Source organism: Anolis sagrei, chromosome 4 (assembly GCF_037176765.1).
Source record: "Anolis sagrei isolate rAnoSag1 chromosome 4, rAnoSag1.mat, whole genome shotgun sequence".
Taxonomy (NCBI): Eukaryota; Metazoa; Chordata; class Lepidosauria; order Squamata; family Dactyloidae; genus Anolis; species Anolis sagrei.
In genome coordinates this window covers 10601727-10614393 of record NC_090024.1, presented here as the reverse complement: position 1 = coordinate 10614393, position 12667 = coordinate 10601727, and the positions used below count along the sequence as shown (strand labels likewise).

Genomic DNA, 12667 nt, shown 5'->3' with positions numbered 1-12667 from the left:
AAGAGCATTCTGAACCCCACCAACGACAGAATTGAGGCAAACTTCCCACACAGAACCCCCATGACCAACAGAAAATACATAAGGCCAACCACTCCAACTCCCTTCACCAGGGCAAGAAAATGTAATCAAAGCCCTACTGACAAAGAGCCATCCAGCCATAGATATAGATAGATAGATAGATATGATTCATACAAACACAGATTTGAAAGGGACCTCTGAAGATGGACAATTATATGTTGCATGTTCCAGAGTAGGCAAACTAGACACTCTCCACATCAACACTGACAAAGAAACAGCAAGAAATACTGTTTACCCACAAGCATAAAGAAATTACATATATTAGAAATCAACACTTTCTCATTACTTTATTTTGCAGATCACCAGACTGGGCCACAGCAATGCGTGGCAGGGGATGGCTAGTAAGTAAATAAATAAATAGAGAACCAAAGTTTCCAGCCTTGTGTTCCCTCCTCGGGAACTACAACTCCAAAACTCAAGGTCAATGCCCACCAAACCCTTCCAGTATTTTCTGTTGGTCAGGGGAGTTCTGTGTGCCATGACTGGTTCAATTCCATCATTGATGGAGTTCAGAATGCTCTTTGATTTTAGATGAACTATACATCCCAGTAGAGCCCCTGGTGGCGCAGTGGTTTAAAGCACTGAGCTGCTGAGCTTGTTGATCGAAAGGTCGCAGGTTCGATTCCAGGGAGCGGCGTGAGCTTCCGCTGTCAGCCCTAGCTTCTGCCAACCTAGCAGTTCGAAAACATGCAAATGTAAGTAGATCAATAGGTACCGCTCCAGCGGGAAGGTAACGGCGCTCCATGCAGTCATGCCGGCCACATGGCCTTGGAGGTGTCTACGGACAACTCTGGCTCTTTGGCTTAGAAATGGAGATGAGCACCACACCCCAGAGTCAGACATGACTGGACTTAATGTCAGGGGACTACCTTTACCCTATACATCCCAGTAACTACAACTCGCATATGTCAAGGTCTATTTTCCCCCAATAGTGCCTCAAGAGCACACCTGGGCAAAATCAACTATACTGCAAATGCTTACTTTGCATAATGGGTTGAGCCGCCCCTGTTTGTCAGGGGTGCTTTGAATGCAATATTCCTGCTTCTTGGCAGGGGGTTGGATTGGATGGCCCATGAGATATCTTCCAACTCTAAGATTTTATGAACTACAACTCCCAAACTCAAGGTCAATGCCCACCAAACCCTTCCAGTATTTTCAGTTGGTTGTGGGAGTTGTGTGTGCCAAGATTGCTTCTATTCCATCGTTGGTGGAGTTCAGAATGCTCTTTGATTGTAGGTGAACTATAAATCCCAGCAACTACAGCTCCCAAATGACAAAATCAATCCCATCCCCCAATCCCACTAGTATTCAGATCTGGGCGTATCGCAGTGTTTCTCAACCTGGGGGTTGGGACCCCTGTGGGGGTCGCGAGGGGGTGTCAGAGGGGTCACCAAAGACCATCAGAAAACATAATATTTTCTGTTGGTCATGGGTTCTGTGTGGGAAGTTTGGTCCAAGTCTATCGTTGTTGGTGTTCAGAATGTTATTTCATTGTAGGTGAACTATAAATCCCAGCAACTACAACTCCCAAATGTTAAGATCTATTTTTCTCAAACTCCTCCAGTGTTCACAGTTCAGCATATTGAGTATTCGTGCCAAGTTTGGTCCAGATCCATCACTGTGTGAGTCCACAGTGCTCTCTGGATGTAGGTGAACTACAACTCCAAAAATTCAAGGTCAATGTCCACCAGATATTCCCAGTATTTTCTCTTGGTCATGGGAGTTCTGTACCAAATTTGGTTCAGTGTCATCATTGGTGGTGTTCAGAATGCTCTTTGATTGTAGGTGAACTATAAATCCCAGCCACTACAGCTCCCAAGTGACAAAATCAATCCCCCCCCACAACCCCACGAGTATTCAAAATTGGGCATATTGGGTATTTGGGATTTGAAAATACATCTTGCATATCGGATATTTACATTACGATTCATAACTGTAGCAAAATTACAGTTACGAAGTTGCAATGAAAATGTTATGGTTGGGGGTCACCACAAAGTGAGGAACTGTACTAAGGGGTCACGGCATTAAGAACCACTGGCGTATTGGGTATTTGCTCCCAATTGGGTCCAGTGAATGGGAATACATGTCAGATATTTACATTACAATTCTTAACAGTGGCAACATCACAGTTATGAAGTAGCAACGAAAATAATGTCATGGTTGGGGGGTCACCACTACATGAGGAAGTGTATTACGGGGTCGCAGCATTAGGAATGTTGAGCAACACTGTAGTAAGTGTATTCCTCTTGCCTCTTTCAATTGAGAACCAAAGTTTCCAGCTTTGGGTTCCCTCCTCGGAGGTGGGGCTTCTCTTTCAGCAGCTCCTCCTCCAGAAAGAGCTCATTGTTTCTTTCCTTCCAGCTGGGCTTCAGGGCAGCTGCTTCCTTTCATCTCTCTCCCTTCTTCCCAACTCATAGGAGTGATGGAATGGGACACGTTTCCTTGAGGCGAAAGAAGGAGGACCCTTGGAGGAGGCCTTTCTGGCTGAGTTTTTGGGGACTTTGCTATGGGAGACGTGCTGCCGGCAGCTGTGCTCGAGCTCTGCGTGTTGGTGGGAGTTCCCCGGGAAAAGGCGAAAGAAGTCTACCAGGTAAACAAAACGGTGGGGGCTGTGTTTTGGATGACTTGGGAAAAGTTATGTCAAAGGCATGGGCCAACTTTGTCCCTCCAGGTGTTTTGGACTTCAACTCCCACAATTCCTAACAGCCGGTAGGCTGTTAGGAATTGTGGGAGTTGAAGTCCAAAACACCTGGAGGGACAAAGTTGGCCCATGCCTTGTAGCCACATTTCTCTGCTATCCTTGACGTAACAGACCCGTATTTCACGCTGAGCCTGAAAAAGGGAAAACCAGATCTGCTTGTTATGGGTATGCCTCTTTAGAGAAGCTTAGAAATATCTTTTTTTTCATAATTATTTGTCTTCCTTCTCCGGTTTGGTTTAGAGAGTTCAGCCGTTGGAAAAAGGCTTTCATTGCCTTCCTTTTTACGAGCTCAGGCGGAAAAAGACAACCTCTTCCTTGAATACAGAAGTTGTGAAATGGAGAGGGTTCCACTTTGTTGCAAGCGGACACATCGGCAACTTGCAGTGTCTTAATCATCCAAGTTTATTTTTGAACCGAGCTGGTTTTCCTGCTGCCGATACAGGGTGCTCTTTGTCTGTGACCCAAATAGAAAGGTTTAACAGTTTCCAGAACAGTAGACATCTAGAATTGTTGTTCTCTTTCCATTTAACACAGTGTTTCTCAACAATCCCTTAATACAGCTCCATCTGAACATTAGGAAGAACTTCCTGACTGTGAGAGCCGTTCAGCAGTGGAACTCCCTGCCCCGGAGTGTGGTGGAGGCTTCTTCTTTGGAGGCTGGATGGCCATCTGTTGGGGGTGCTTTGAATGCAATTTTCTTGCTTCTTGTCAGAATGGGGTTGGACTGGATGGCCCATGAGGTCTCTTCCAACTCTAGGATTCTATGATTCCTTCTGTTGTGGTGACCCCCAACCATAACATTATTTTCTTTGCTACTTCGTAACTGTAATTTTGCTGCTGTTATGAATCGTAACTTAACTATCTGACATGCAGGCTTTGAAGCTGCAAGGCCACTAAATGCTGATCATGATGGCCAATTGCAACATTCATACAAGAGTACTTTTTCCCACCCTGGGCATTCCACAGATATATAGACCTCACTTGCCTAGTTTCCAATAGACCTCACAACCTTTGAGGATGCCTTACATAGATGTGGGTGAAATGTCAGGAGAGAATGCTTCAGGAACATGGCCATCCAGCCCAGAAAATTCACAGCAACCCAGTCATAGAATCATGGAATCAAAGAGTTGGAAGAGACCTCATGGGCCATCCAGTCCAACCCCATCCTGCCAAGAAGCAGGAATATTGGATTCAAATCACCCCTGACAGATGGCCATCCAGCCTCTGTTTAAAAGCTTCCAAAGAAGGAGCCTCCACCACACTCCGGGGCAGAGAGTTCCACTGCTGAACGGCTCTCACAGTCAGGAAGTTCTTCCTCGTGTTCAGATGGAATCTCCTTTCTTGTAGTTTGAAGCCATTGTTCCTTGTCCTAATCTCTATGGAAGTAGTAAACAAGCTTGCTCCCTCCTCCCTGTGGCTTCCTCTCACATATTTATACATGGCTATCATATCTCCTCTCAGCCTTCTTTTCTTCAGGCTAAACATGCCCAGCTCCTTAAGCCGCTCCTCATAGGGCTTGTTCTCCAGACTCTTGATCATTTTAGTCGCCCTCCTCTGGACACATTCCAGCTTGTCAATATCTCTCATCAATTGTGGTGCCCAGAATTGGACACAATATTCCAGGTGTGGTCTAACCAAAGCAGAATAGAGCATGGGGAGCATGACTTCCCTAGATCTAGACACTATGCTCCTATTGATGCAGGCCAAAATCCCATTGGCTTTTTTTTGCCGCCACATCACATTGTTGGCTCGTGTTTAACTTGTTGTCCACAAGGACTCCAGGATCTTTTTCACACGTATTTCAATGAAGGTTCCTTGAGGAAATAGCAAATAGCAGGACTTGTGATTTCCTTTCTCAAAATACCCTTCCCATATGTTACCAATACTCTTTTCTATCTTGCATAACAAATATCTTCACAGCTTCACTTCTGCTACCAACTGGCAATAGTTCTCTCGCCAGATAAGGGCATTTCTTGGGAAACTTTCCTTGCCAGAGGGAAATAGGTCTTGCTTTTAAGAGTAAGGCTGATTATTTACCTTTCATTTCTCCCCTCTCAAGGTCAAGGACTCTTCATAGAGTTTTGTAATGTGTATGTACACTCAGCCACAGCGTCATGGTACATGAAAGGGTTTCCAAATATTATGGAAATCTCTGTTGCTGCGAGTTTTTTGGGCCACATGGCTATGTTCTAGAAGCATTCTCTCTTGATGTTTCACCCATACCTATGGCAGGCATCCTCAGAGGTTGTGAGGTCTGTTGGAAACTAGGCAAGTGGGGTTTATATATCTGTGGAAAGTCCAGGATGGGAGAAAGAACTCTTGCCTGCTAGAGGCAAGTGTGAATGTTGCAAGAGGCCACCTAGATTAGCACTGAATGGCCTTGCAGCTAGGAAACTAGGCAAGTGGTGTGTATATATCTGTGGAATAATGTCCAGGGTGGGAGAAAGAACTCTTGTTTGCTTGAAGCAAGTGTGAATGTTGCAATTGTCCACCTTGATTAGCACTGAATGGCCTTGCAGCTTCAAAGCCTCGCTACTTCCTATGTGGGGGAATCCTTTATTGGGAGGTGTTAGCTGGCCCTGATTGTTTCCTGTCTGGAGTCCCCCTGTTTTCTGAGTGTTGCTCTTTATTTACTGTCCTGATTTTAGAGTTTTAATGGTTTCCTCCTTTCTGTTGAAGTTGTCCACCTGCTTGTGGATTTCAATGGTTTCTCTGTGTAGTCTGACATGGTGGTTGTTGGAGTGGTCCAGCATTTCTGTGTTCTCAAATAATATGCTGTGTCCAGGTTGGTTCATCAGGTGCTCTGCTATGGCTGACTTCTCTGGCTGAAGTAGTCTGCAGTGTCTTTCATGTTCCTTGATTTGTGTTTGGGCAATGCTGCGTTTGGGGGTCCCTATGTAGACTTGTCCACAGCTGCATGGTATACGGTAGACTCCTGCACATATGACAACTAACTGCCATGTTTATAAACTTTAAAAATAATTAAATTGCAAATCCTGCTGCTCTGACTCATTAATAAAGCTCCGCAAAAAAAGTTATAGGTTTAAAGAGGGATTATTAAATGCCTGAGCTGTTAAACCAGAGTTTCTCAACCTGGGGGTCAGGATTGTGGCGCAGCTGGCTGAGTGTCAGCTACATTATGATCACTCTGACCAAAAGGTCATGAGTTCGAAGCCAGCCCGGGTTGGAGTGGGCTGCCAATTGTGTAGCCTGTTGTCGACATTTGCAACCCGAAAGACAGTTGCATCTGTCAAGTAGGAAAATTAGGTACCACCTTGTGTGAGGAGGCTAAATTAACTAATTTATGAGGCAATAAAAAAGACTCCAGCAAAGCACTCCAGCAAAAGCATGCGGGGAATGCAGAAGTACTTCATCACCGTCACAGCTCCCCTGGCGGCCAGAAAAAAAGTTAAATAGCCTCTGTGTATGTCTGTATACGTTGTATGTCAAAATTGGCATTGAATGTTTGCCATATATGTGTACACTGTAATCCACCCTAAGTCCCCTCCGGGGTGAGAAAGGCGGAATATAAATACTGTAAATAAATAAATTGGTGTCAGAGGAGTCACCAGAGACCATCAGAAAACACATTATTTTCTGTTGGTCATAGGGTTTCTGTTTGGCCCAATTCTATTGCTGGTGCGGTTCAGAATACTCTTTGACTGTAGGTGAACTATAAATCCCAGTAACAACAACTCCCAAATGTCAAGGTCTATTTTCCCCAAACTCCACCAATGTCCACATTTGGGCATACTGTAATAATAATAACAATAAACTTTATTTATACCCCGCCACCATCACCCAAAGGGGACTCGGAGTGGCTTACATGGGGCCAAGCTCGAACAAGAATTACAGTATAACAATACAAATTGCAATAAAATAAACAATATAACATTAAAATATAAAACATTAAAGCATATAAAACAATAAACACAAAACATAGGAAATAAGCATAATGACAGAAAGACAAATGTAGTGAGTATTCGTGCCAAGACTTGTGCACATCTGCATTGTATACACTAGACTCCTGCAGAGGTGAGGGGATCCTTATGTCAAAGGATTCCCCCAGGCAGTAAGAAGCCAGATCTTGAAGCTGCTAGGCCATTAAATAGTCATCAAGGTGGCCAATTGAAACATTCCCACCTACCTCCAACAGGCAAGAGTTGTTTCTCCCACCCTGGTCATTATTCCACAGATATGTAAACCCCTCTTGCCTAGTTTCCATCAGACCTCACAACCTCTGAGGATGCCTGCCATTAATTTGGGTGGAACGTCAGGAGAGAATGCTTCTGGAACATGGGCAGACAGCCCAGAAAACTTACAACCCATCCCTCTTGTCCATTGCTAAGCCTAGCATTTCTTACTGAAATCATTACTGAAAATTATCTTCTTATCTGATTCGCTTTCTGACATTAATGAAAACATGTGGTAAACCTCCTTGCCATTTTCTTGCCCATTCTAACACCTATTACACCAGAGTAATTTCTAGTTTTGTGTTAATCATCAAGGGATAGTGGGTTTTTTTTCACATACACAAATACACACACTTATTACTCACCATGCTTTGCATACGATTAAAAAAAAAAAAGAAACCTCTTAGTAGCAAGAGGAAGATGTTTGATGTTTCACGGAAGCAGCTGTTGAACATGGAATAGTTTTAAGATTGCTTCATCGAGTTTCCAGTGTAGTTAGTGGTTTCTCCCCTTGTCTGAGTTTATCTGTATTTCCGCGTATTTTCTAGTTGTTATAAGAAAACAAATTATGTCTTTGGGGGACAATTTATCACACTAATAGAATTCATATCCTCCATTAAGCATTTTTTGGGAAGTATTTGAAGAAAAAGAAATCTTTATGGAATACACGACTATTGTTTTGTTTTCTGGACAGAACATAGGAGGTCTGCTGGTGTTGTAGTTCAGCATGAAGCTGATGATTTAGAAAGGATTGTGGGATTTTCTGGGGCATGAAGTGATGAAGATTCAAGTCAGGGAAATGACGATTCTCTCTGTGGGAAACCTGACTCAAAAAGTGCAGGGTGTCAAGGTCAGTCAGAGGAGCCAGAAACTGCAACATTAGATAAGTAGTTGTGCGAGGAGCTAAGTAAGTGGTTCTCAACCTGGGGTCCCCAGATGTTTTTGGCCTTCAACTCCCAGAAATCCTAACAGCTGGTAAACTGGCTGGGATTTCTGGGAGTTGTAGGCCAAAAACATCTGGGGACCCCAGGTTGAAAATCACTGAGCTAAGTGAAAACATCTGAAGCTACGGAGATCAACAAAAGTCTTAGTTTACAGATCAGAAAATAGGCATCATAGATCAGATCGATTACGTGGGAAAGGTGTGGAGAAAATTCATGGGAAACGGAATGCTTTCATGGGTGTCTTTCAAATAGCAAGTTGTTTCATAGAATCATAGAATCCTAGAGTTGGAAGAGACCTCATGGGCCACCCAATCCAACCCCTGCCAAGAAGCAGGAATATTGCATTCAAATCACCCCTGACAGATGGCCATCCAGCCTCTGTTTAAAAGCTTCTAAAGAAGGAGCCTCCACCACACTCCGAGGCAGAGAGTTCCACTGCTGAACGGCTCTCACAGTCAGGAAGTTCTTCCTCATGTTCAGGTGGAATCTCCTCTCTTGTAGTTTGAAGCCATTGTTCCACTGCGTCCTAGTCTCCAGGGAAGCAGAAAACAAGCTTGCTCCCTCCTCCCTGTGGCTTCCTCTCACATATTTATACATGGCTATCATATCTCCTCTCAACCTTCTCTTCTTCAGGCTAAACATGCCCAGCTCCTTAAGCCGCTCCTCATAGGGCTTGTTCTCCAGACCTTTTATCATTTTAGTCGCTCTCCTCTGGACACATTCCAGCTTGTCAATATCTCTCTTGAATTGTGGTGCCCAGAATTGGACACAATATTCCAGGTGTGGTCTAACCAAAGCAGAATAGAGGGGTAGCACGACTTCCCTGGACCTAGACACTATGCTCCTATTGATGCAGGCCAAAATCCCATTGGCCTTTTTTTGCCGCCACATGACATTGTTGGCTCATGTTTAACTTGTTGTCCACGAGGACTCCAAGATCTTTTTCACATGTACTGGCCTCAAGCCAGGCATTGTCCCCCAGTCTGTCTCTTTGCATTTCGTTTTTTCTGCCAAAGTGTTTGCCTAAGAATTATTTCAGGTAAATATGATCTAAGTGAGAATCTAGGCCTGAATTCTCTGGTTCTTGTTTCAAGCCTTGGTTTTGGATTTAAGTATCCTGGAAGTTTTCTATGTCCTTGTTTTGGTATGTCTGCTCAAGTTTTACTAAGTATATATTTTGCTTATGCTGTACTTGTGATTTTTGGCTATTCCTGGGCTGTGTTACCTTTGGATCTGTATTTGGATTTGGATTCCTGTTTGGTTATCACCTGTTGTTAAACCTTTTTTGAATTATACATCTTTCTTTATTCCTGTTTTTTTCATGTACTTTTAATATGTTTTTACAATAAACTGTTTGCTTATATTCTGGACTTCTGTGTGTTTCTGTGATCATAGGTGATTCCAGACCTGGGGTGCCACAGCTGGATCATGCCAGCTTTGTTTTCACATGGTATTTAGCCATATGTTTTCAAGATATCCATAAGTTGGCATTTAGTTTCCCATTTTACTGTTTTCTAACATCTAATCAGTGCCATGTTGGCTTTGAATATGGATATTCTATCTGGTTTCTTGTCTCAATTCCCATTTATAGACCTATTCTGCATGAATTCTCTTATAGTCACCAAAGCCAGTAAGCATGATCATATCTCGTGCCAAAATTAGTTGTGTGAAGAAGAGCTTTCTTTCTAAGAATTATAAAGTCTAGCAAGATCCAGTTTGATGTGAGACAAATTCAGCTATCCAAATCTCTGCTTTCATCTGTGTACTGACTGAGAATTTTTTTACTTTCCTCGTCATCTGAGTACAATGGCCTTCTATGTGTAGTGTCTTGACGTAGGTGACTGTGGAGTCCTATTCTTGACCCACATGTTCTTCCACAGGTAGAAGGTGGTTCCAGTCAGGATTGGCTTGACATTTATTTATTTTATTTCGGTTACTTCTATCCCTCCCTTCTTACTCCGGAGGGGACTCAGGGCGGTTTACAAAGGCACAATTCGATGCTGACATCACATAACAGTAGTATAAAACAATCTAGCAGCAATTAACAGTTAAGAAACAGTTTCTGCATATAACAATAAAACCAATAAAGCCGATAAAACCACTAAAAACCAATTGCACCTCATTAACGGTCAGCGTTCGCCATCTCATCGTCCAGTTTCCAATTCCACTTTGTCAGTCCTGTCAGTCCTAATCGTCTGATTGTCCTTATCTAGTTGTCAGATTGCCCAAAGGCCTGGTCCCACAACCATGTCTTTACTTTCCTCCTGAAGGAGAGGAGGGAAGTTGATGACCTAATTTCCCCCGGGAGTGAGTTCCACAGGTGAGGGTTCACCACTGAGAAGGCCCTGCTCCTCGTCCCCACCAACCTCACTTGTGATAGCGATGGGGTCGAGAGCAGGGCCCCCCAGATGATCTCAAACTCCGGGGTGGGACGTAGAGGGAGATGTGTTCGGACAGGTATGCTGGACGGGAACTGTATAGGGTTTTGTAGGTCAAAACCAGAACCTTGAATTGTGCTCGGAACTGGACCGGCAGCCAGTGGAGCTGACACAGCAGGGGGGTGGTGTACTCCCTGTATGACGCTCTGGTGAGTAATCTGGCTGCCGCTCGCTGGACCAGTTGACGTTTCCGAACAGTCTTCAAGGGCAACCCCACGTAGAGTGCGTTGCAGTAGTCTATTCGGGGATGTAACAAGAGTGTGGACCACCGTGGCCAGATCAGACTTCCCAAGGTACGGGCACAACTGGTGCACAAGTTTTAATTGTGCAAAAGCTCTCCCGGCCACCGCCGAGACCTGGGGCTCCAGGCTCAGCGATGACATGCCTTGCTCTTCATGCATTTCTCCCTTTCGCCCTCCATTTGTGCCTCTTTGAATTCCGCAGCACTGCTGGTCACAGCTGACCTCCAGTTGGAGCGCTCAAAGGTCAGGACTTCCCAGTTCTCCATGTCTATGCCACCGTTTTTAAGGTTAGCTTTAAGCCCATCTTTAAATCTCTTTTCCTGTCCACTAACATTCTGTTTTCCATTCCTGAGTTCGGAGTAGAGTAACTGCTTTGGGAGACAGTGATTGGGCACCCCCAGAAATCCCAGCCAGTTTACCAGCTAGGTTCTTGTGGGTTTTTTCGGGCTATAGAGCCATGTTCTAGAGGTATTTCTCCTGACATTTCGCCTGCATCTATGGCAAGCATCCTCAGAGGTGTGAGGTCTGTTGGAAATAGGAAAAATGGGTTTATATATCTGTGGAATGGCTGGTTTACCAGCTGTTAGGATTTCTGGGACTTGAAGGCCAAAACATCTGGGGACCCACAGGTTGAGAACCACTGGTCTAGCAGATATTAATGCTTTATGAAAATAGAACAACCAGTAACCAACATAATATTTAGATGACAGGTGATTTCCGGTGATTTGATGATGTATAATGTATGTGACTGTACATGGGTGTATTTTATAATATTATTAATTGTGGTTTTTGGGTGATTGGGATGAATGTGTTTTTTATTGTTGAATTTAAGAAAGGATTTTTTTGGTGTCAGGAGTGACGAGAAACTGCAAATCGCTTCTGGTGTGAGAGAATTGGCTGTTTGCAAGTCTGCAAGTTGCTTTTGACATGGAAGAAATGTCCTGATACACAGTTGGATCAGAACCGTATAGGTCTTTAAAGGCCAAGAAGTTGGATCAGAATTGTATAGGGCTTTCAAGGCCAAGATCAGCTTACCTGTCCAAACGTACCTCCCTCTACATCCTGCCTCGGAATTTAAAGTAGTCTGGGGAGGCCCTGCTCTTGGTCCCACCTTCTTCGCAAATGTGTTTGGTGGGGACAAGGGACAGGGCCTTCTTGGTGTTGGCCCCCTGCCTGTGGAATTATCTCCCTAGTGAAATTAGGTCAGCTCTATACCTCCTCTCTTTCAGAAAGAAGCTCAAAACATAGTTTTGGGACCAGACGTTTGGACAGTAGGTTTGGCAATAATCATAATGTTTGATATATGTCTGTGACATGCTTTGGACTGGGTTGTTGATTAAATCAGACTTTGATTGGGCTATATGATAAATAATAATGTTTTAAAATGCATTTTAATCTAATGTTTTATCTTTTGTATAATGTTGTACGTAATGTGTTTTGTATGTTGTATTTCTCTATCTCACCCAGGGGTTTTATAATTTTTTCCTTTGCATTTGGCCCAGCCCACTGTATTCAATTCCTTTATCATATATTTTGTGTTTATTTTATTTTTGCATTTGGCCCAGCCCACTGTATTCAATTCCTTTATCATATATTTTGTGTTTATTTTATTTTTGCATTTGGCCCAGCCCACTGTATTCAATTCCTTTATCATACATTTTGTGTTTATTTTATTGTATTATTTTGTTTTATTGTTTGCATTGTATTAAATGCTATTATATGTTGTCTGTATTTTATTTTGACTTATTGTAATTTTTTGGGGCTTGGCCTCATGTTAGCTGCCCCGAGTCCCCTTGGGGAGATGTTGGCGGGGTATACAGAAATAAATAAATTATTATTATTATTATTATTTGAAACACAACAAGATGAGTCCACAGCAGACAAGATCAGTTTGCTGGCTGTTGTATTGGATCACACGTCGGACACTTCCCAAGTGTCTAGGACTGTGTGATGTTGTTATTATTATTATTAATAATAATAATAATAATAATAATAATGTGTTGTTGTTGTTGTTGGCATCGAATTGCTGCTGTTGTAAGCCGCCCTGAGTCCCCCTTTGGAGGTTGAGAAG

General features: G+C 43.4%; 1 protein-coding gene across 1 annotated transcript in view; it reads left to right on the top strand.

Moving 5' to 3' along the window:
* The first annotated feature begins 2425 nt into the window (after positions 1 to 2425).
* The window catches only part of DENND3 (DENN domain containing 3), a 68138-nt gene continuing 57896 nt past the window's right edge, over positions 2426 to 12667 (top strand). The window contains exon 1 of the mRNA XM_067467259.1: positions 2426 to 2668. Coding sequence (XP_067323360.1) covers positions 2585 to 2668 — 84 coding nt within the window. The 5' untranslated portion in view covers positions 2426 to 2584. The remainder of the gene's footprint in view (positions 2669 to 12667) is intronic.